The 25063-nt window shown below is 37.6% G+C and overlaps 1 protein-coding gene across 3 annotated transcripts in view; it reads right to left on the bottom strand.

Annotated features, from left to right (window-relative positions):
• The window catches only part of Sec22a (SEC22 homolog A, vesicle trafficking protein), a 51192-nt gene that overhangs the window by 19031 nt on the left and 7098 nt on the right, over nt 1-25063 (bottom strand). For all 3 annotated transcript variants that reach the window (XM_005071524.4, XM_040750864.1, XM_013114428.3), the window contains exons 3-5: nt 16319-16482; nt 15058-15252; nt 1115-1230 (exon numbers count right to left, since the gene is read on the bottom strand). In XM_005071524.4, the coding sequence (XP_005071581.1) occupies nt 1115-1230; nt 15058-15252; nt 16319-16482 (475 nt within the window). The remainder of the gene's footprint in view (nt 1-1114; nt 1231-15057; nt 15253-16318; nt 16483-25063) is intronic.

The following is a 25063-nucleotide window of genomic DNA, read 5'->3' as shown; positions in this document are numbered from 1 at the left end:
GCTGAACACAGAGGGCATGTAAATGGTACCATGAACCTAGTATGCTGAGCAGATTTTATAAGTAGTATCCTGAACTGAATGCTGGATGGACACAGACACACATGGACATGGACACACACACACACACACACACACACACACACACACACACACACGAGAGAGAGAGAGAGAGAGAGAGAGAGAGAGAGAGAGAGAGAGAGAGAGAGAGAGAGAGAGAGAGAGCTGATTTATAATGTGATCGTGTTAAGAACTCTTAGGAGAAAGTGAATGCAAACAAAGCAAAAGACAACTGTACATCTCAAACAGGCTGAACTTTTAAGAAAGGATATTTCAAAAATTGCAGGAAAAGGTTAGATAGTCTGGTAGCTAAAGGCTCTGGAAGAAACTCCCCTGGAAAATGAAGTATCTGAAAAAAACCAGTGACCCTTGCACTAACCAGGCAGCTCAGGTTTAAAAAGGCCACTGACCAAAGGAAAAGCAGCAGCGCTTACTAAGGACATACAGAAGCAGTGTCCACGGGGACTATCTTCCCGTTCATGTGCTCCTCTTCTCCTTCCAACAGCAGCTCACCCTCTCTCCTCACCCCTCTTGACTCACAGTAACCTCTCCTCTTCCTATCTCTAAGAACTTAGTTATTACTTCTAGATGTCCTTGCCTATCAAATTCAACTTCAAGCTGGGAGAATGCCAGGTCCATGCTATATAGCTTGGTGTGCCCGTAGTGCCTGTCAACAATGCCTCCAAACAACTGGATGATAAAGGAACAAATCAACCAGAAGTCAATACTTTTTTTTGGGGGGGGGTGCTTTTGTGGTTTTTGTTTTTTGTTTTGAGACAGGGTTTCATTATGTAACCCAAACTGGCCTGGAACTCACTATATGGTTTCAGGTAGCCTCTCCTGCTTCAGCCTCCCAAGGGCCAAGATTATAGGCATGCCCACCAGGCCTGTCTCTGAAATCATGCTTTTGAAGGAAAGTAGAAAATAGCAGATATAAGAACAAAGATTTTGAGCTTGCATTGTAAATTATACTAAGACCTAATTCAATTCAAATCAACTATGTAACAAGTAGAATGACTAGTCACAGTCACCTGAAACTACAAAAATAGCACCATACCTGCAGGAGGCTTTCTATGGCATGAAAGCCTCGAATTAAATTCAGAGCTCCACATAAAAGACTGAGGATAAATGCCACAATCCCTGACAGAGTTGCTGGTTCCAGTCGCTGATGGGCTGGAAAAGAAAACATTGTTAGAAATTATCTCGTGTTAGCTGAGCTTATGTGAACCCAAATTCACTGCTCAACTTAGATGGGTTGAAAGTAAATAACTTTAAACAATATATCTTAGTAATTAAATATCCCACCCCCAAGGCATGATTTCTCTCTGTAGCCCTGACTATTCTGGAACTTATCTATAGACCAGTCTGGCCTCAAATTCAAAGATCCACCTGCTTCTGCCTCCAAGTGCTGGGAATAAAGGTGTGTACTCACCAGACCCAGCTTAAATATTATTTTTAAAATGAAAAATGTTTGACAATATAAAAAGTCCCATTCTCAAGTCAAATGGAACTAACATTGTCTTTCTACATTTTATTAGATGCCTCTAATTCCTATGTATGACAAGAGATGTCAGTAAATCACTTAGGAAAAAAAACCTACCAAAATATGTGTACAATTTGCAATTTGGTACAAGCATTTGCAAAAGATGACTTTGCTTGTAGAATCAATGCAAAGCTCCTATGCTTCCCGAAAATGCTTAGGAAACATTCTTAAGGATAAATATAGCTTGCTTTTAGGCAAAGTCCACATATTTGGGACAGAACACCACTGGCTTTATGTGAAAACCCATAGATAGTCACCACCCGAGCTCTTCAATAGAATGCAGTCTTGCAGCTAGGAAGACTGGGACCTTGATCTCTTCAAGGTAAAAATGATTAAAACAAAACCAAAGCAAAAACAAATTGGCTGCATATGTGACCATTTCATCTTTAAAAGCATTCCTTTAATTCTCAGGCATCAACAAAGTAAAATATTCTGTTATACAATCATTTCCCTTCATAATCATTTTACAGTTATTAGGATTTACAATTGTGACTAAATGAAAACACAAACTAAATACATAATCCACATAATCAGTAGACTCAAAAAGTACACTGTCAAAGAGGACAACAGAACCACATTTTCGTTACTTTATTTAAACCACTGAAGTGTAAAAACCCAACAATGAAGTTATTGAGGCAGAACATTAATAAAGGAAAAGCTCAGGTCTTTGCAAATTATATTCAATCATCACAGCAGAAAAGATTCCCCAAAGAGTTAATAAAAACCAAAAACCCACATCTCACGAACTGTTCTTCAGGATCAGCAGAAAGTACTAATCTAGAATAACATTCATAATTTCTTCTTTCCTGTGTCTAGTCTTTCAGTAAATTCCCTTGAGACTCTAATATGAAAACAGAAAATCAAATGTTGCTGTGTAGTATTGATACCATGGTCTTTTGACAGTGGAAAAAGTCACATTTAGTCATATTTTGCAACATCTGTCCCTCCTGGTCCACCCTTTCTTAGTAAGAGGGGGAACTGGCATCTCATAAAAAGCAAATAGGCTTTAGGAAAACAACCAATTGACAACTGAATAATTATCAAATATAATTGTCAAGTCATACTTCCATATGAAACAAGTTAACTCCCATACTAAACCCAAACAGTGAAAGTTTTAGCTTTACATGGTCAAGCGAGGTGTGTTCAAAGAAAATCTGCTTCCATTTTCATGTGTTGATGGCAATGTATTTAAGAAATGAACAAGACAATATGTATTATTAAGTTCCTAACACTTGCCTTTCAGCCTCAGAACATGTGCTTTATAATAGCATACCATTTATGAGTTCATCATTTCAAAACGACCAAAGGTATTTTTAAAGGGTAAAAGCGAGTACTAAGCCTCCTTTAATGCAGACAAGGAAAGTGTTGTACACAAGAGCAGGCTGGGATGGTGCAATTTAATGTTGATCTCCCTGCTTTATCTTCACCCCTTTCCTAGGACCTATGGCTTGTTTTACAAGAAGAGTTATCAAGCAAACTTCATTCTGTACACACAAGAGTTGGCATCATAGAAGGGCACTCTCCCAGTTTGCTAAGCAAACAAGATATTTAACCACATTTTAATGTATTCATTATGTGCTATTATTTCTATTCTATTCATTTATTCTAGATCTTCTGTAACCCAATGAGGGTTTGCAACACATTCAGTTTGGTATCATGTCAGGAACTAGTAGGTATAGCATATATTTGAAGCCATAACAAACAAAGGGCTATTCAGGAAAAACATGGGTTGTGTTTTGTTTCCTGAAGCCAGGATCATTACCTGAACAGCCTTTTCATTTTGCTACTGTCAGATGTGCAGAGCGCCAAACACACCTGGGGCAGGGGGGCTAGAAGGAATACGTGGCTAACAGTGCCTCCAGAAAGGCTAGGAAACATCTGGATACAAACATTAAAATGCTACCCAATCTATTATCCAAGAGATGTCTGCTGACAAGGTAGTTTCAGGAGCAAAGTTAAAGGCAAAATTCAGACAGCAAGAAGTAACAGGTGATGCTGAGGAAAAAGCATGGGTGTGTGTTTGTAGACAGTAAGAATGGAAGATTAACACCAAACAAGATTGAGTCATTCTCACACAACGTATATAGTGAAGGAAGACAGTTCAGGGAAGGCTGCAACAGGAGAAAAAAAAAAAAGGGAGGAGGGGGACTAAAGCAGCTATCATGAAGATTTACAAAGATGGTAGACTAAACCACAGCCCCTCTGCCCCATCCACTGAAGAAACCCAACATCTAGAGAAACAGGCTATTAAGATAAGGGCATTTCAGGCCTGTTCTCTTAGTGAACACAACTTATTTCCTACAGTACAACATATAATACTAACTTGATGACATGCTTTCCTAATCAGAATCACAATCTTTTGTTTCTTTTCTCTCCCCTTCCCCTCCTTTTTTTTTTTTTTTTTTTGAGTCTGGCCTCAAACTTATGATCCACCTGACTCAGGCTCCTGATTGCTAGCTTTACAGGCATTTTCTATCTACAATTCCTGGTCAGCCTTGTATTTTTTTTTATTAGATCATATTCTTATTCCAATCTTGAAAGTGTTTACTATCTTTATAAAATGTCTTCACAATATTTAGCATAATAATTCAGAGAAAAGGCTTGGACAAAATAGAATAATATTTTCTGATAACTGATTAGTTGTCTACAAAATTTCCAAAACAGATGAAGATTACAGAGATGTCAGAAACTGAAGGCATTTATGACGTGTTAAAAAGAAAAAGTAGAAGCAGAATGAATTTTAAAAGACTAACATTAAATAATGGTAAGGGTTAGTTAAAGACCCTCTAGCAGTCTCTCCCTCCCAGAGATTGGGCCACGCCTCCATGAAACTCTTCATCTCTAGGTCAGAGTAGACAAGAAAGCAACCTATTGTAGCCTTGCAGCCCTTTCTCTCCAGGTGTAAGTTTATGGCCCTATCTAGTGTCTCTAAAATACTCACCACTTAGCCCTGGCCCAGCTAGATCACATGCTATGAAAACTTACCTACTCTCCCAAAAACTCTAGAGTCAGAAACTTGTTCTTGGGAACAGAAGAGTATGTCTCCCTTCAGGACCCCAGTCATGCTATACATGGCAGCCATCTCTCCTAAGGAAATGCTCCTCAGAATTTAAAGGGAATTCTCCCCCCCCATCCCCTTTAAGGCCCCATTATGATATCTATGGCCATGACGATACATTTCTCCTAATTCCTATCCCACTTCACAGTCGAGTCATGGCTGCCCATGCCCATGGTTGTGAGGTTCTCCTATAAAGCTCATTCTGAAGGGTAATTTTGTGTCCATTCTTTTCTAAGTTATAACAGTTACTTGTGGGAATGTAAAATAGTACAAATACCCATAAGTTTCTTAAAGACTTAAGCATGCAACCTATCCTGATCCAGAAATGCTGTTCCTGATATTTACTCAAGGAAAATAAAATATGTCAACAAAAACACCTAGCTCTTTTTACAGTAAGTAAAAGCTGAAAACAAGGCAATGTCCATCAGCAAGAGAATATCCTGTAGTATATCTGCACAAAAAGTACTCAGACATGCAATACACATATAAAACATTATATTAAAAAGCTGTATACAAGAGCCACACAACATGATCCTATTGAGTAATATTCTAGAATGAATAAAATTAAGATAAATCACAACAGTGGTTGACTGGGAAAAAGCACAGAGGAAATACATGGGGCAGATGGAAATGTTCCATATTGTTAAGCAATAATATATTATCATGTATTTTTATCCTGTATTTCTGAAGGTTTGACATTTTGGGACTTTGCTCTCTTAGGATTAGCTAAATCCTAAAGATGATAACTTGCTCTAGAGAAACTTTCTCTTGCCAACAACCAATCTTGATTTTCACACCCCACCATCTGGCCCTCATACTCAGGGACACTAACTGATTTCCTGCCCAATCATCCCAGGGTTAGACATCAAGTAGACACAGCCTATACCCCACTGCCCACATTATTCAGACTAGCCACGCCCAAACCAGTCTTAACTAGTCCTTATCTTGAAAACCACAATAAGGGTTCTTGCCCATAGTTGCTCTTTCCCTTCCCTAGGGAAACAACCTTTTTCAGTGTTTTTTCAATGACAATCATTCTAATGATCTGCTGACCACACCATATTTGAGTAAAATATTAAAACATCCATTTAAAAATATTTGTGTATATAAATTTCCTTTTAAAACAAAAGAACTATAGAAATAAATTACCAAGTAGCTGAATGAGAATAGGTAGAGAGCAGATAAAATAAAAATGGAAAAACCATCAATACAGTTGCTTAGTTGCATGAATTGATTACACTATTTTGTTTAACATTCATACACCTGAAAATTTCCATAGTAAACCATTTTAAAAAGACAAGGAAAAAGCAAGGTTTACTACTTCATTTAACAAGACCCATTCACTCCATCATGGACAGATTTCAGTAACTAATCACGGCAATATAAAAACATTCATGCTAGGCCACAGGGAGAAAGGATCAAAGGATTTCAAAGAAAAGTCAAGAAATGCTTTTAAAGTGACTTAAAAATCACTGTAACAAAGTGGGGGGGGAGCTTGAAAACTATATAATTTTAGTTAGAGATTCTCTCTTCTCAAAAAAGAAACCTGCATTTTTACCTTAAGGATCATAGAAAATAATATGTAGACTCAGTCTGAATTAAAATAAATTTTAAAGTAAGCTCTAGCTTTAAGTTACTCTTTCCCCTAGTGTCTGGTGTTTAATGATTCAGCATACCAATGTGGTCTAAGTTCAGAAAGAACTTCTAGAGGTCAGTAGTACAAAGAGTTTCTAATGCAGTCTACCTTTTGGTAAGTCAAGCTAGAGGGAGAGGAAGAGAAAGAGAGGGAAAGAGAGGGAGAGAGAGGGAGAGAGAGGGAGAGAGAGAGAGAGAGAGAGAGAGAGAGAGAGAGAGAGAGAGAGAGAGAGAGAGAGAGAGAGAGAGAGAGAGAGAGAGAGGAAAATGAATGAATATTAATGGGCAGATATCCTAAGTAATAGCTATTGCTGGACTCATAGAGTTAGGATTAGCAGAGAAGATGGGCCAATGGAAGGAAGTTGTGGAGCTTCTCCACCCAAGTACCATTAAGATACTAATCCCCTGAGGTAACTGCAATCTAAGGCTTAAAAACCATAATCCCAATTAAACAGTGATTTCTGTATTGAAGAGATGGGTTAAGAGAGTGGTTAAGTACTGGCTTCTCTTAATGAGAACCTGGATTTATTTCTTACCACCCACATGGCAGCTCACACAACCTGTAACTACAGTTCCAGAGGCTCCTACACCTTATTCTGGACTCCTCAGGCACCAGGCATCCATGAGAAACACAAACATACATGCAGGCAAAACACCCATACATTTTTTTAAATAGTAATAAAATTCAATGCAAAAACACCCCACCAAAACAGTGATTTCCATTTAACATTCCTGCATGGATCTCCACAGAATGACACGTTTTTTATAAGTTCCAATAGCAAGTACTTTTCACTTTGTAGATGAGGATGACTCTGAAATTCTGACCACCCCAACCTCCACTGCTGGTTTATTTGGTGCTGGGGGTTGAACCCAGGGCACAAGCTCAGTAGGCAAGTACTCTATCACCTAAGTTAGAGCACTTGCAGGACTAGATGTGATTTCTTGCTAGTAGTACTCATCAATCCATTCTCTTAAAGTAGACAGTGATTTAGTAAACTTTTTTCTCTGTCCTTATATACAGAAGAAACAGAAATATTTTTCTTCTACCTGACAGTGCATTAACCATGGTGTCATTAGATTAGTCTATATCAAGGGTAGTTATGACCTATAAGCCAAATTCAGGACACTTATCATTTTACATATTGTTTATGACTATACTATTTTTATGCATTGCACCAGCAGAGTTTCATCAGAGTCTGCATTACCTTTAAAAATCTAAAATATATAGTATCTAGCCCTTTACAGAAAACATTTACAGGCCCTCGGTTTAAAGGGATCTAGTATCCTAACACCACGTGTACATTATTTTGATATGCATGATTAATCTCATGGTGACAGTTCTTGACAAACAGTAGTTTATGCCTTAGGTTAGATGCTTTAAGATACATGTGTGCTAGAAAATGAAAACTAACTACAATTACAGAAGAGCATCATCTTAGACAGTTGCTGGTGATCAAAGATTTAGATTATACTGGCAGTAGGAATCAAGTTCATGCACCTGACTATTGGTACCACTAAGAGAAGATACACTGATTAGTATGCCTCTTTCAGATTTCAAACATATTACTACACTTCTGCACATTCATTGAGTCGCTGTTTACTGAATGACAACAGTTGAGAGCCCAGAGAAACAGAGGATCTAGAGGATATTACATGACACCATGGGTTTGAAGCAATGTGTACAAAATAACTCTGGAAGTCAGGAATGATATTCAGAAACCCAGACAAAATATTAACAAAGACAACCCTGGTTATGAAGCAATGGATGGTCTTTTGGCAAGGAACTGTTTCCATTTTGAAAACTGGTTCTTAGCTTATTAGTCATGGTAGAACTTAACCACCCAGCAGTGAAATAATAGTTTTATACTATAAAGCCAAAAGCAATCACAAAAACAAAGTTAGTGAAGAACAGAAAATAAATTTCAAAAATGAAGGCAGCTAGAGACAAAGGTAATCAAAACTGGTATGACAAAAGAAAACATCAAGAGATGGCTCAGCAATTAGTAATTGCTGCTCTTCCAAGGGGTCCAAGTTTAATTCCCAGCATCCATACTGAGCAGCCCACTAATTGCCTGTAACTCTAGTTCCTATGAATCTGACACCCTCTTTCTGGACTCTGAGGGCACTACACACATGTGAATATTAATTCACAGACACATAAATAAAAATAAAGGTAAATAAAAAAGAAAGCAGTCAAAATGGTAAATTGAAACCCGACGGTTTCAATAATGACATTAACTAAATGATTTAAATATCTATTTTTTTTAAATTAAGGATTATAAAATTGGATTTTTTAAAGGATGCAACCAAATGACAACAATAAAACACCATTTTAAGCTTGGCGGTGGTGGCACACACCTTTAGTCCCAGCACTCGGGAGGCAGAGGAAAGTGGATCTCTGTGAGTTCGAGACCAGACTGGTCTATAAGAACTAGTTCCAGGACAGCCTCCAAAGCCATAAAGAAACCCTGTCTGGAAAAAACAAAACAAAACAAAAAACCCAAAAACATTTTATTTCCCCATCCCCATGGGAAAAAAAAACAGTTTATTTGATTAAGTAAAAATAAAATAGGGCCGGGTGGTGGTGGCGCACGCCTTTAATCCCAGCACTTGGGAGGCAGAGGCAGGCGGATCTCTGTGAGTTCGAGGCTGGGCTGGACCGATAGCCTCCGAAACAATACAGAGAAACCCTGTCTCGTAAAAACCAAAAAATAAGAAAAATAAAATAGGAACAATTATAAAGTCCAAAGAGACACTGGTTCTATTCTAAGGCAGCAGTAATGAAAACGACATTTCCTTGATACTTCCTCAGCTATCTCTGCAAACCACAGCAATATATTCAAAAGCCTGTTTGGTTTGGAACACTTCAGTACTGCCTCTTCACCTGCTCATTGTCTATCATGCTGGTGGCCAGCACTAGTAACATTAAACGTTTTAAAGGTAGAAGCCCCTAAAAGGGAGAAGGGTCTTGCAACAAAACAAAACACAACACTTTTGCCTTGAGGTTTGGGGGAAATCCCTCTAGCCACCCATTCATCGCCTTGGCAAGCTCTAAAATGCCACAGCAATCCCAAAAGTGGAAGAGGTAGCCAGAATCCTAGGTGGGCTTGCAGTGAGAGCTCTGCTGCCAGGAGAGGCATGTTGGTGGCATGTTCCTTCAATTAGCTTGCTGTGAGAAAAATAGTAATAGAGATGTAACACCAGGCAACATGCCTCTATGAATTCTACCTGAAGAGGAGGAGGAGGAGGAAGAGGAAGAGGAGAAAGAGGACAACTACTCAACTGAGTATTATTCTATACTTACTTAAAAACTAAAGTTTTTTTTTTGGCTAACTAGGCATAAGAACTAATGGATTGTATTAAACAAGATCCACTAAAACAAAACCTAATAACCCTCACCCATAACTACAAGTAACATGCTAGTTAAATATTGCCAAATCACCCACCCTCAGCTGCACTGACATTAAGGGAAAAAGACCTTTACCACCCTAAAAGCAAGAAAGTCCCATATATATGAATAGTTTGCCTCTAGAGGACAATTACACAGATTGCTAGAAGCACAAGGAACCAATGCTGGGTAGTTATTTAAAGAAAATAAGTTTCAGCCACCAGCAATAACACTCAACTAGTGTGTTCTGAGCAAGCCATAAGATATGACCTGAGCTCATAAGTTAATACCATCATTTAAAGCTTGTCTAAGACTACGAGGAATTACAAAAACATTTAGAATCATTACCGGTTAAATGATGATCCTACACAGTTCACCAGGCTGGCTTGTTAACCCACAAGACCAGTTTTAAAAGTAGACATTATTAAGGTATTTCTTCTCTGTGACATTTATAAACCCAACTCCCAGGTATTCCAGTGGCCTTCAGGATGCTCTCATCCAGGTAGACCAGAGGCTACGGGGTAAGTACATAGGTAGAAAGAAAACTAACAGTATAGCGTTTCCTGAAAATGTGCTTCTCAAATTTATCAATTATTTAATAAACAATAAAAGGGGGAGCACAACAAATGTCAAAACAAAGAGCAATGTACATGCCACCAGTCACTGTAGAAAATGATGGCTGCACCACGGTGATGGATATCCTGCTGGGTGCAGGCTGCTTCAAATACAAGTCAGAGATTCTAATTCCCTTCAAGTACCTGATTGCTCCTCACTAGACCTTTAGGGCTTCCACTAAACGGACATTAAAACACCACTTAAACATGAGGACACAAAGAAGAAAAAGGACAACAGATGGAATATTGATACAAATTTTTAATGTAGTATCTGTATTATAAAGATTTCAATCCCACTGCCAAACCTTCATCCAGTGACTGATGAAAACAGAGACAGATACCCACAGCTAAATACTGAACTGAACTCCTGGAACCCAGTGACAGAGAGGGAGGAGTGATGAGCAAAGGGATCAAGACCATGCTGGTGAAATCCACAGAGACAGCTAACCTGTCAAGGGGGGAGCTCTTGAACCCCAGACTGATGGCTGAGAGGCCAGCAGGGGACTGCTCCAGACCACCTGAATGTGGTGTCAGTGAGGAGGCCTCAGCAATCTCTGGGGCCTTGGGTAGTAGATAAATATTTACCATGGCATATGAATGAACTTTGGGAGCCCATTCCACATGGAGGAATGCTCTCTCAGCCTGGACACATGAGGGAGGGCCTAAGCCCTGCCCTGGATGAAATGACAGACTCTAGAGATCCCCCATGGAGGGCCTCACCCTCCCTGGGGAACAGTGTGGGGATTGGGTGGGGGGGCTGGATGGCTGGTGGAGGGGCAAGGGAGGAGGGGAGGAAGAGGGAGCTGGGATTGACACGTGAAGCAAGCTTGTTTCTAATTTAAATAAAAAATATATTTTAAAAAAGATTTCAAAGTATAATATATTCGTAGGTGCAAAGAATTTCAAAATGATAAAGGAACCAATACATCAAATCACAAGCTGAAAATACATAATACAGGGGATTGGAGAGATGGCTTAGTAGTTAAGAGCACTTGTTGTTCTTGCAAAGTATGGCAGGTTCAGGTCCCAGCACTCACATGGAGGTTCACAACCATTCATATAACTCCAATTCTTGGGGATCCAATGCTCTCCTCTGTGGGTAACAAGTATGCACATGGTGCACAGACACACATACAGGCAAAATACTCATACACATGATAAAGTAATAAATCTTAAAAAATACAAAATACGAAAACTGGTTATCCTAAAATGAGAAAGATATACAATACCCATTTCTCATAGGATGGTTGAAGCAGACAGCAAATCAGAAAATACACAACAGACTTCAACAATATCAGCCATCTTGATCTAAGTAACACTTGCAGAATATACCACTAACAATTGAGCGTGCACTTTAAGCAGAAAGAATGAGTAACACAGACTATTTTCTTAGGAATAAATCATATCTCAATAAATTTTAAAGTATGTCAGTCAAGTAAAGTTTGCCCTCTGAACACAATGGAATTAAATTAAAACTCAATAGACACATGAAAATGCCTAAGTAAAACTACACAGTACATTTCTAAATAATTCAGGAATCAAAAGAGAAGCCAAAAGGAAAATAAAAATGTGATGTTAAAATATTTAGGATGTAGCTAAAGTAATACTGAGAATGAGATAAGTAGCAGCAAGGGCTTGGATTAGAAAAGAAGACCTCAAATAAATTGCTCCAAATCTCAGAAAAAGAAAGAACAGAAACCCAAGGTAAGCAGAAAATGGGAAGCAATAAGCAGAACATGTCAATAAAATAGAAAATAAAACATCAATGAAAGTAAAATGCTGATTCTTTTTTAAAGAAATCAATAAAAGTAATTAATTTTTATATTTTAGGAGAAAATAGCAAAAAATTTACCAATATCAGGAATAAGAAAGATGACATGATTGGCATGACTATAATTCTATGGAAAATAAAGGGATAAAGAACTATGGATTATACATCAAAAATCTGTAACCTGAAAAAAATGAACAGATTCCTTTAAAAAAAAAAAAAGCTGCAAATGCTCACTAGGATAAAGCAGACAAGCTGAGTAGCCCCAGCCCTGGTGAAGAAAGTGATTTAAATCCTCCCCAGACAAAGGATTTGAGGTTTCATCACTGGGTCCTACAGGACACACTTTCAAAAAACATAAATGTGAGAACACTTCCCAATGTATTTTCTCAGGTGGGCTTTGTCCATATAGTCAAACTAAGCACAAACAAAAAAGAAAATCTAGAAATCAATTCCCTCAGTAAGACACATAGAATATCAACAAAATGTTAGCAAATTTGGACCTGATCGCATATAAAAAGCACAACATATCATGACCATGCAGAATTTATCATAGAGATGAAAGATTTGCTTAACAACTAAAAATTTCCCAGAGAACAATTTGCAGTCATATGAACAATGCAGTTAAATCATCAACAGAAAGGTGTGGATGCTCTGTCCTTCGCTCAGATTCTGTATCTTTTGTGGGGCTGTCTTTTAAATAAGTCTGCTAGAGCCTTTCAAATGTGTATTAAATAGATACAAATAGAATTACTTATCTATTTCTTCCCTTGCAATTTGAATACCACTTTAAATGGAGTTGAAGTGTGTGGGTGTTTTGCCTGCATGTTTGTCATTTACATGCCTAGTTCCCAAGGAGGTCAGAAAAGGGCATCAGATCCACTGGATTCTAGAATTACAAATGTCTGTGAGCCGCCCCATGGCTGTTGGGAATCAGAACCAGGTCTTCTGTAAGTGTGCCAGTACTCTTAAATGCTGAGCCACCTCTCAGCCCCACTTTGATTGGTTTTGTACCAAGAAGAAGAGGAGAAGGGGGAGGAGGAGAAGGAAGAAGAGGAGAAAAAAAAGCATATTCAAATCTTTTCTGTTTATGTATACTGGATTGTTTCATTACTATTGAATTAAAAATTAGTTAAATATTTTGGACTAATCTTTTATGTACATATGATTTGTAAATATTTTCTCTCCTTCTGTGGATTGCCTTTTCATTCTGTGTTCATGGAAGAGTAAGTTTTAATTTGACAAATTCCATCTTGCATACTTTGCATTTTTTAACTGTGATTTTTTCATATATAATTTATTTTTATCTTATGTGCATTGATGTTTTGCCTGCATGTATGACTGTGTAAGGGTGTTAGAAGCCCTGGAACTGGAGTTACAGACAGGTGTGAGTTGCCATCCGGGTGCTGGGAATTGAGCCTGTGTCCTTTGGTGGAACAGCCAGTGCTCTTAACCACTGAGTCGTCTCTTCAGCCCTAGCACTCCATGTTTTCTACAAAGAGTTTTGAGTATATAACTGGTAAAATTAGGGCTTTGAATTGAGTTCATTTTTGTGCTTATGGCTATGCAGAGATCTAACTTCATTCTTTTACATGTGGATACTTGGCTGTTCCAACACTGAATGATCGTCCACCACTGTCTTAGAATCACTGTCAAGAATGAACTGACCACACTGAAAGGATTTACTTCTGTGCTCTCAATTCTACTATCCTGAAGTAGAACCACTCCATATGAGTTATTGTAGCTCAGAAGTACGTTTGCAAGTTTTAGTCTTTCAGCTTTTCCAAGATTATTTTGCATATATATATTCCTTACATTTCTACATGTAATTTAGAATCAACTTGTCAATTTCTATTTAATAAACAAGAGCTGAGAGTCTCCAGGAAGACAGCCATCTTAATAAGATTGTCCATAAATGTGGATCCTCTTTCCATTAATTTTTGTCTTAACTTCTTTCAAACTATTTTGCTGATTTTTCAATATATGGGATTCCCATATCATTTTCACATTTTTTTACTGCTGGTGTACAGTGTAATGGTCTTAGACACTGATGTTGTGTCATGTGGTCTCTCTGAAACCCTGCACTTGTTCTAATAGTTTTCTAGAGATAGCCTTAGGACTTTCTACAGAAAAAGTCACACACAAATAGAATTAATTATCCATTCCTTTTGCAATTCTAATACCATTTCACTTCTTGTCCTTATTTACTAGTTTAGTGACTGAATTATTTAAGTGAAATAGTTTCCCTTTCTCCCATATTTGCATAATCAAACCATATGTGAAACATCAGATTTAAAGAATACTAACAAACTAAAACAAATTATAGGGAAGGCATCAAAATGACAGAAGAGTCTTAAACTGAAGATGCTTTACATGAAAAAATCATGCTAGAAACATAGGAAGAATGGAACTGCCTTCTGCTTCAGCTGGAGGAGGTGACAGAACCTAGATATACTAGTAGGCATTAATATGGAAATAGACATTGGCTTAACCCACAAGGAAATTTTTAAGAAGTAGCCCAGCAATGGCATACTATACTTTTATGAAATAGTGAGGCCTCCATTTTAAGAAAAAGTTTCATCCTGGCCCAACTGTTAAGCCCTGTGCACTTTCTGTGGGAGGGGAGATCTGAGTAGATAACCACAATTTTTTGCAGTTTCTGCTATTTATAGTCAAGACTTTAATACGAAATATAGCCTATTGATATAGTATAACGTACTTTTCAGGCCTACAAAAATTTCTAGAAAAAAATTTTACAAGGAAATTAAATGTTTTCTTAGCAAAGAAACCTCCTGAGATTGTCATTTGGAAGTAATTCCAAGAATAGTCACATCTTTAGTAGCCTATTTTATAACAACTAGGAAAACGGGTTGCTTTGAACTTCCATATTCTTCCATGTAACTGATTTAAAACACTAGAATAAAACAATTCATTTTCAAGAGTTCCTCTGTTATTTTTTTAAGTTAATAAAAATAATTAAGACCCAGAACTCACCAGAAGAAATCTTACCAGCACCTTTACAGTCAGCAGAAAATGCAGATGTGACTCCATTGGCCGATCCCAGTTCACACATTGGGATTTGATAAGGGGGCCTCAGCTTGATTTCCATCTGCATGTCAGACAGATTTATTTTTGTTGAAAGAGACCTGGGATTATTATATCGCTGCTTGGTCCTCTGAATGAAGTTATCTATGTAAAATAAAAAATAAATTTCCTTGTAGTCATTTGTTAATTAAATCATTTGAGAGTGTGATGTTTATGGGTATAAATTTTATAAAGTTTGTTATTCAAAACTATTCAATTTGTGAAGGGATTTCCAATATCATACTTAGCAGGTCGCCATATAATGGAGTCAACAGTTCTACACTCTAAATGTTAAACTCTAGAATGACATTACCATAACTAAATATAGACTTCAAGGAATTACAGAAACAAAAAGAATACAACTTTTATTGTCAACCAATGCCTTAATCTTTATTTCCTTATCTCATAAAATATTCAATCTGTTATTAGCTGTAATTACATATAAATTACACTATAAGCAATATTTTTATAAATCTGTTTTCTTATTTTTTTACACCATTCTATAGTATGTTCTGAAGAATAAGTTTAGTGGAAACAATAAAAGAAATTTCCTAAATATCTTCCAAGCAGAATTTTATTTTTAATATTTTCCCTCTTTCTATGTAAAAAATCCATATTTGACCAGATTTTCTGGTTGAGCAAACTACCGCCCATAGGCCAAATCTGAACTGCTGTTTTTGTAAATAAAGTTTTATTAGACAATAACTATTCTCATTCATTTATGTATTGTCTGTGGCTGCTTTCAAGCTGCAATATCAGAGCTGAGTAGTTGTGGCAGAGACTAGAAGGCCCTTAAAACCTGAAATACGTACTCTCTGATCTTTTCCAGCAAGTATTTGCCAACCCCTGTTTTACATTAAGCAGACTATAAAAGATTAGCACATAAACACTAAACGGAGTCTATGGCTTATATACTTCTCATTGAGAATCTGTCCTCTGGGGTTTGTTCTTTGCACTAATAATCACAATCTCCTTCAGAGCTCAAACACATTTTTCCTAATAGTCATCCAAATTAAGAACTATAGATCTTTTGTCAATTATTCTATCAAAATCAAGGTTGCAGAAGTTTTTTTCCCTACTCCCTAATAGTAGATGATAAACTGTTTGACTGGAGACAGGATAATAAAGAGTACAGAAAAAAGAACAAAACAAAACAAAACCAGGCCCTTACCAAATTCAATGAAACAGTATGGTCTGACAGCAGTATTTGTCTTCATCATGTTATAAGTAGTAATGAACTCCTTCTGAAGCTCATCCAGGAAAGAGAAGGCCAGAACATTTGGGTAATTTTCAGTGCACAACATCATGTAGCTCACTCCCAGAGAGCTAATAAAACTACAGTGTAAAAAACATTGGTTTTAAAATTTCAAATTAAATCAAGGTAATTTGTTGCTTCACAAGACTGGTTCTATATACCATAAACTGCTGCTACAGTAGCAATGAAGACATTAACATTTATTACATATTCCAGCAACAACGTTAAAGGAACCAAGATATAATACTATCTAAAGTTGTGGATGTGTAAGAAAGGTAGATACACTATACATCTAGAAGTTCAGCTAGTCATCACAGAGCAGAAAGCAAGGGAAAGAACAAGCATCCAAGTAGCTTAAAGGCCAACCCTTCACAAAATCAGGTGGAAACTATACACTCAAGTCAAGAGCTGCTCAGAAAAATCTTGTGGACACTAACCCTGGAAACACACAGAACTTAGCATGCACCAGGTGACCATCAGGGTAGTCACTGGATCTCTTGAAATCATCATTGAACCAAGAGTCAAATCTTTTACATCACAACATTGAGGGGGAAAGAAATCATATGTATCATTAGAGGGAAAGCAGGAATTTTTTTCATTCATAGCAATGACAAATACATAAAAGAGAGAGAAAGGAACATGATTTATAGCAAAATGCTGAGAACTGCCTCACTGGAGGAGGTAAGTACTGGAATCAGAAAAAAAAAGCCACCATTTTAGAGTCATCATAATAAAAACTGGATCAGGCAAAACGATCATGAATATTAAATCAGGCAAAATGATCATGAATACTAAATCCCCCAGGAGGAAATTTTGAGGTACACCAACATATTTGTATGGCCTTGTTCTCAACCTTCCTAATGCTGTGACCCTTTAATACAGTTCCTCGTGTTGTAGTGACCTCCAACCATAAAATTATTTTCACTGCTACCTCATAAATGTAATTTTGCTACTGTTATGAATCGTAATGTAAATATGTGTTTCTGATGGTCTTAGGTGACCCCTGCAAAAGGATTGCTTGGCCACCCCCCATCAGGGGTCTTGACTCACAAATTGGGAACTTTAAGATGCTTTAAGATGTTTTCCAATAGACTGTTTATTAGTGTAAGAGAAAAATCACATAGTAGCAACCAGAGAACATGTTGACCAAGGCATTCTAATATCAGTAATGAGGGACAGGTGGACAGCTTGCATCTCCTCAAGTGACATCCTAAGAAAAGACGACACTTGTCAGTATTCCCACTTGGGATTTATAACCTGAATCTAATAGTAAAGAAACATCAAAAGAGCCAACACTCCCATTTCTGAATAGGGAGGTATATTCCTTAACAACAAACAAAAAACCTTCAATACTGCAAAAAAGAAATAAAGATTATAAAAATGTTCCCAATCAAAGAAGTCTAAAAAGTCATGCCAACTAAATGTGATAATCCCTAGTCTGGATCCTGGGCAGAGAGGACTGAGCTGCTATAATGAATATTTCTATGATTAAATGACAAAAAAGCAGGCAGTATATTACAGTAGCAATATTAAATTTACTATAGCTTATTATGGTATGCAGTTAAGTAAAAACCTATTTCCAATCTTAGAAAATATACTTTGGAATTGTTAAGAAGGCCTGGGCTGGGTATGTAGCTCAGTGGTAGAGCATTTTCCTAGCAAGAACAAGTATTGGATTTGTTCTCCAGTATACAGGCAGGGTAGGGAGGAAGGAGAAAGTTTCCCCCAAATGATTCGGAAAAAATAAAAACAGAAAAACGCATAGGTAGGAAAATGTCACAAAGAGGAGTATGGAAACACATATTAGGACTTTTCTTATTCATATAATTTTTGTAAGCTTGAAATTGTTTCTAAATAATATGCTAAAAGTGCTTTAAAACTTCTACTTTAAGCATGGAAACCAATTTAAACATGTTACACTGAAATAAAACTTTCTAAAATACAGCACATGCCTTCCTTCAGTAATAAATAAGTGGTGAGTGGAATACAAATTAACCATTTAATGAGTCACCTAAGTATCCTTTTATTGTCCTGACCACACAGCTGGTCCAGCTCAGGAACAGTAAATCAATACATTAGGTTATAGCTCCCACTTGTGTACTACATCCTACTAATCACAGCAATTTGTACTGCCCGCTTGATCCATACTACCTTTTCCTCTCCTAATACTGTAAAGAATTTAAGATTTATTTGTGTGGTGTGTGTGTGTGTGTGTTAGTACACAACCCTGTGAATACTCAGAGGCCAAAAGGTGTCAATGCCCTCCTTTATCAATTTCCATCTATTTCTTTGAGACAGGGTCTTTCACTGAACCCAAGGATTGCATTTTTCAGCTAGACTGGAAGGCAGCAAGCCCCAGAAATCTTCCTTCTTGAAGCAAGAACAGAACACCTGGCTTGTTACGTAGGTGCTAGAATCTGAATGCTAGTCTTCATGGTTGTGTAGCAACAAGCTCTCTTAACTGGTAAACCATCTCTCTAGCACCCAGAGCCTCTTTTAACTTTTGGAGTTAATATACTAACATGATTCATTTGAATATACTCCACAATAGTTTGAGTATCTTCGACACAATTAGTAATGTTTCCATCTGTTCAGAACTCTCAACTAGTGAGGCAGTTGTTTCATTATCGTCTAATAATGTGACTGAAGATTTTTGATCACATTTTTCTGTTTTATGTCCTGGTTTTGCTGTACTTCTACATTAACAGCTCATTAAGCTACAGATGCCTACCTCGTAATTTATCACAAATCTTGTTTGTGTTAAATTTTACTGGAAGATTGAGTGAGAAATACAGAAAACCCTATTTTTTTAACATTATATGCTAGCATTTTCAGTAAGTCATCTACTTGTATGATGCTCTCTGAAAAGGCTATAAAACATTCTTCATTTGACTTTCATTTTAAATTTAGCCTTATAATTCTTTCTCTGAAAAAAAACAGCTTCATAACAGTGTATGCTAATTTACATTCGTAATAAGAATAATAATAGCCTTTTCAGTTAATGTTGGGTCAGACAGAGATTCTTACCATCTCACTAAAGACGACTTTTGAAAAAGTCTACCATTACTACAAGGATGCTGTCTGTGCACAACCATCTTACTTAGTTCATGTTTTATATATAGACACTATGCCTTGAGGAAGGTAAGAGTAGCAACAGTAACAACAGCATGTACATTTACTAGGTGGAACTGGGACCACTGCTGAATCTTTTGCATAAATTTTTAATTCATCCTCACAATAAAAGGTTTGCACATAAAGGACCTCAGAGAGTTCAAGTAACCTACCCAAGGCCACACTATTAATACACAGAGATGGTGTGCCTGGGAAGAGTACTTATCTAACCTACCTAAAGCCCTATGTTTGATACCCAGCACCACAACCAAGAACAGGAATAAACAGTTTATTCTAGAGCCTGTAACCTTTTTATAACACACCAGCTTCCACACTGAATAATTTTTTGTTTTTTTGTTTGTTTGTTTATTTTTTTTCTCAGGAGACTTAAGGACTTCAGAACTTGCAAAATATGGTTATCCCCATGCCAGGAAGCCCTTCCAATTTTTCAACTTCATCTTCTGCAACTCTCTTCTTCCCTCTCTGCATCCCACAGAGGCCTGTTTCAGAGTTTCAAGTGTGCCCACTTACTCCCAGCTGTCACCCCCATCCTGAGAAGTTTCAGAACACTGTCCTCTCCAATCTCCATGTGCTCCAATCCTGACTTGGCTAAAGCCCACTCATCTACTTGTTCTTAAAGGCCTTTGAAGAGTGCATGATCTAAAGCAGTGATTCTCAACTTGTAGGTCATGACTCATTTGGGGGGGTTACATATCAGATATCCTTAATGTCAGATATTTACATTATAATTCATAACACTAGCAAAATTACAGTTATGAAGTAGCAATGAAAATAATTTTATGGTTGGGGGTCACCAGAACATAAGGAACTGTATTAAAGGGTTGAAGCATTAGGAAGGTTGAGAACCACTGCTCTAAAGTGATCTTAACCTCATGGTTATAAGATAGCAGCTGTTATTAATCATGAACTAGCTCAAGCTGCAAGTGGACATTTATATGTTTGCATTCTATAATGTCTTTTTCACTAACAACTGTACTCTTTGAGGTCATGGATGGTATCTGTATTGCCTACCACTGTATTCTTAGCTCCTAGAATAGGGTCTAGTATAGAATAGGTGCTCCAAAAATGAACAAATAAAGGACTGCCAAATAGGCATAATTCACTTGCTTACAGCCCAGTAGCATCTACACAAAGCAAAATCTCAATGAGTCACTGGCTAAAACACAGAAAAAGTACTTCACCTATTCTCCAGTCACTGTCTGTTTCAGGTCAATTTATCTTCAATATATGCAGAAGCTAGGGATGTTCTCAGATGCCATTTAAGGTGATGGTGAAGGTGTGGTACTGTGCAATGAGTATCAACAGATGGCTTCCCAAATCTGTAGTGAAGTCTCCGTTCCTTTATCATTGTTATTACATATGCATGCTTGCACTGCCAATTGATATAGTCTCTCTAAGCATAATGGGTTTTTTGTTTTGTTTTTGTCTTGTTTTTAGACAGGTTCTACTATATTCCAAGCTATCTCTTATGTAGCTGAAAATGACTTTGACCGACTATCTTCCTGCCTCCACCTCCTTGAGTACCTGGTTTACGTGGTGCTGAGGACCAATCCTAGAGCTTCAGTTACACCCTCAGTCCACTGAGGGTGCCTATGCACAAAGAGGCCTTCTAGACAAGGCTTCCACCCTTTCTAATAACCTTATTAAAAAGCTAATTCTAGAGTATGTCACCATAAGTGACTCCTAAAGTTCAACAAAATGAGTAAGTGGTTTTGGACACAAAACTTTTCCTGACATCTAATTTAATATATAATGTATCAAAGAAACTTTACATACAACCAATTAAATACTGGCATTATCAAAATAATTCTGGACTGTTGCACTAAATAAATACATAGTAAAAACAATGATGTTCCTCTCAACAGATCACAGGATACCTGTAGTCTAACCTGTTACTATAAAATATTTAATGCCGAGGGCTGGAGAGATGGGCAAAGTGGTTAAGAGCACTGACTGCTCTTCCAGAGGACCTGGGTTCAATTCCCAGCGCTCACATGGCAGCTCACAACTGTCTGTAACTCCAATTCCAAGGGACCTATTACCCTCACACAGATATACATGCAAGAAAAACACCAATGCGGCTGGGTGGTGGTGGCACATACCTTTAATCCTGGCACTTGGGAGGCAAAAGCAAGTGGATCTCTGTGTGTTCAAGGACAGCAGCCTGGTCTACAAGAGCTAGTTGCAGGACAGGCTCCAAAATTACACAGAGAAACCCTGCCTCAAACAAACAAACAACCCAAACACACAACAAAAAAAGAAAAAGAAAAAAACCAATGCACATAAAAATAGATTGCTTAAAAAATGCTTAGTGTCAAAAACAAGGTCCTTGACTGTCAAGAATTTACAAAATACAATTACCAAAGATTTACTTGAAATGATTACTTACACACACACACACACACACACACACACACACACACACAGAGAGAGAGAGAGAGAGAGAGAGAGCATAGCATGCCAGATGACAAAATATATAGCAAACTTTTAAAATGACATAATGATTAATTTTATATCATACATAGAAATTCTGCTTATCCTTCATAGTCATACCGCCCATTAATAGCTTTCCTGGGTGCAAAAAAGTTCTCCATAGCATGTACTCTCTGTTAAAGTTGCTAACTATTAACAAAAAAAAGTACTTTTGAAATAGAACCTTCCACAAAAATTTTACTAAAATAGTAAGTTAAAAGATTTGACACTATGAAAGTAAGCCTACCTGTTTTCCTATAAATATGTCTAATACAAAATAAATTAAAAACAAAAGACTGCCATCAGTGGGACAAAATGGAAAGAGAATTGAGGGTCTGTCACATACAGCACTGTACCAAGATCTTCATATTTATTCACTTATCCTTCTCTCACAAAGGCTACCTTTCAATTATTCACTAAGGAGGAAGAGTCAAATTATGAATTAAAACAGTCCATGAATAAAAGACCCATTTCATCCTTTAAGCCTCATTAAATATAAAAATGTTTATTCATATGCAGTATACCAGGTAACATCAACTTAGAAAGATAAAGGAGTCTTTGAGAAATTTTTTTTTTTTTTTTTTGGTTTTTACGAGACAGGGTTTCTCTGTATTGTTTTGGAGGCTGTCAGTCCAGCCTGGCCTTGAACTCACTGAGATCCACCTGCCTCTGCCTCCCGAGTGCTGGGATTAAAGGCATGCGCCACCACCGCCCGGCTGAGTCTTTGAGAATTTTAAGGAGCCCAGTGTGATCACATGTCAGAGTTCCAAATATCATTTTCCCACAGAAACTATAATAGAAAAGTAATTTGCTTCCTAATCCAGATCATGAGTTTATTCAACATACATGGTGCTGAAAGCTCCACATTTGCCATGATAAAGAGCACAAAAGTAATGTGATGCTAACAGTAAGGCAAACAGGGAGGTAGGTTGTACTAGCTGTATCCTCTCCAGTGGCCTGGTAGCTTTACAATTCCCTGCCAAATAAAATACTTCCTACCACACTCCTAATCTTTAAACTTGATGAGACAATGATGTGGGCTCTTGATCTTTCAACAGTAAAGAAAAAAGTAGTTCTTCATTTACTCTTTTTTTTAACCTGGTCACAAAAGGAATAAGGGAAAGGGAATAGCTCTTATCAGAGATCATGAAGTCAAAAGGCAAGGCTGTGGTCCCGCTCTACTTAGGTTCATTGGCTTTATACTTGAGGGGAATTTCTTTCTGACAGAACTCTCACTTGTCTCACTGGTAAAGTGCTATACTGTTAATAGCTATCTACCGGCAACCCTTCTTTCCTTCCCTAAAGGGAAGACTTCCAGCCTACCATATTATATATACAGCCTTGGTTAAGTCACGTGTAAGGAAATGAGTGTGAGCAAGCCTACTGTGAGTATGCCTCCTTTCTAACCACAATGACTAGTCTAGAAAGTCCTGCTCTTGACTTCAAGGGAGGCAGGTGCTCAGCTCCACTAAACAAGCTTACAACTGCTAAGTGTTTCCCAGTCTCCCAATAGAGAACAGAAAATCGGCAGAAGAGGAATCCTGAGGGCAGCGCCTGACAACCCAGCTCTCACAACACATTTTGCTTTTGTTTGAACTGATGTGAGTTGTGAGACTGTGTACAAATAGAGAAGCAGTCCACTTACCAGACATGCACCGAGCCTCTTCAAAGTCAGTGATAACATTAAGTGCCCCCTAATTGCAAGTGGTGAATACTTGTTCAAGCTACCACTCCTATAATCAGAAAATATGACCCAAAAATGAAAGGAAAGCCATGCTGCTGACTGAAACTAACAGACAGGAGGCCTAAAATAGAATTTTTAGTTGAAAGTAGTTTAGGGACAAGAACAAAAACAGGCAAAGAGAGACTTAGAAGGCCTGAACCCTCACTGACTCAAGTGAACTCCAGTGAAAGAACTAAGGAATTACACTGTTCCATTAAAATTCAGGGTGGGAAAAACTGGCCCCCACAGGATATTTGCCTTTTTATAAGATCAATGTCTCAAAATTAAAAGAGATCTCACAGACACAATTTGATATTTTAACTCCAAAGACAGCCATAGAGTTTTAAGGCCTCACAGGACAAAATTTAATTTTCATAATGATTGCTTTAGCCATTTTTAAAGTAATAAGGTTAGTATATTCATCAGAAATTTATTATAGCATGAGGGAAGTTTATCCTTTAATTTATGAAACAACAGTTCCTATATGTCACCATAGATATATCACTATAATATCACTGTGGAATGCAAAATTACACAACTGGATACTCTCACTCTCTTCACTGCTCTGCTACATCAACAAGACCAACCAATAAGGTTTCTTCAAAGCTAAACAACCCTTTTGGAGAAAACGGACTTATTTCCATGGTTGGGAACATGGCAAATTCCTAAAATATCTGTCATAGTTAGTATCACTGTCAACTTGACACACCTGGGAAGAGGGAACCTCAACTGAGGAGTTGCCTTCATCAGAATAGCCATCCCTAAGCATATGACCCGAGCCATATGAAAAAGAACACTGTGATCCCGGGAGAAGCCAGCAAGCTGTACTCCTTCTGGTTCTTGCCTCTGCTCCTGCTGGAGTTCCTGCCCTGGTTTCCCTAATAATGGACTGTGATCAGAAAGTGTGAGGCAAATGAACCTTTTTCTCCCCAAGTTGTTTCTGATCACGGTATTTATCACAGCAACGGGAAGCAAACAGGGCTGCTGCTATCTATGACACGTGCAAGGCACCACACTAATGCAAGCCCTACTCTGAGGAATGTGCTTTACCAGCAAAATGGCCTTCAGGCCACTGCAGTCACAGAAAACCCATCGTTCCCCCATACAGAGAGGGAGAAAATTAAAAGAGCTCTCTTAATTTTAAACATTACTAGTCTTATATTTCCTCCTCCAAACTCTAGTCTTTCTCTGCAAGTTCACCCTAGACGTCAATGTGAGGGACAAAGTGGCTTAGCCTACAATTATAACTTAGTTACTATGACACTTAATTTGAAAAGCATTATACTAAAATATGAAGAATTAAAATAGGTTAGGCTGGGCTGCAGAAGTGGCTC

Source organism: Mesocricetus auratus, unplaced genomic scaffold, assembly GCF_017639785.1.
Source record: "Mesocricetus auratus isolate SY011 unplaced genomic scaffold, BCM_Maur_2.0 Super-Scaffold_100008, whole genome shotgun sequence".
Lineage (NCBI taxonomy): Eukaryota > Metazoa > Chordata > Mammalia > Rodentia > Cricetidae > Mesocricetus > Mesocricetus auratus.
Note: the sequence above shows the minus strand (reverse complement) of the source record. Positions and strands in the feature narration are given on the sequence as shown.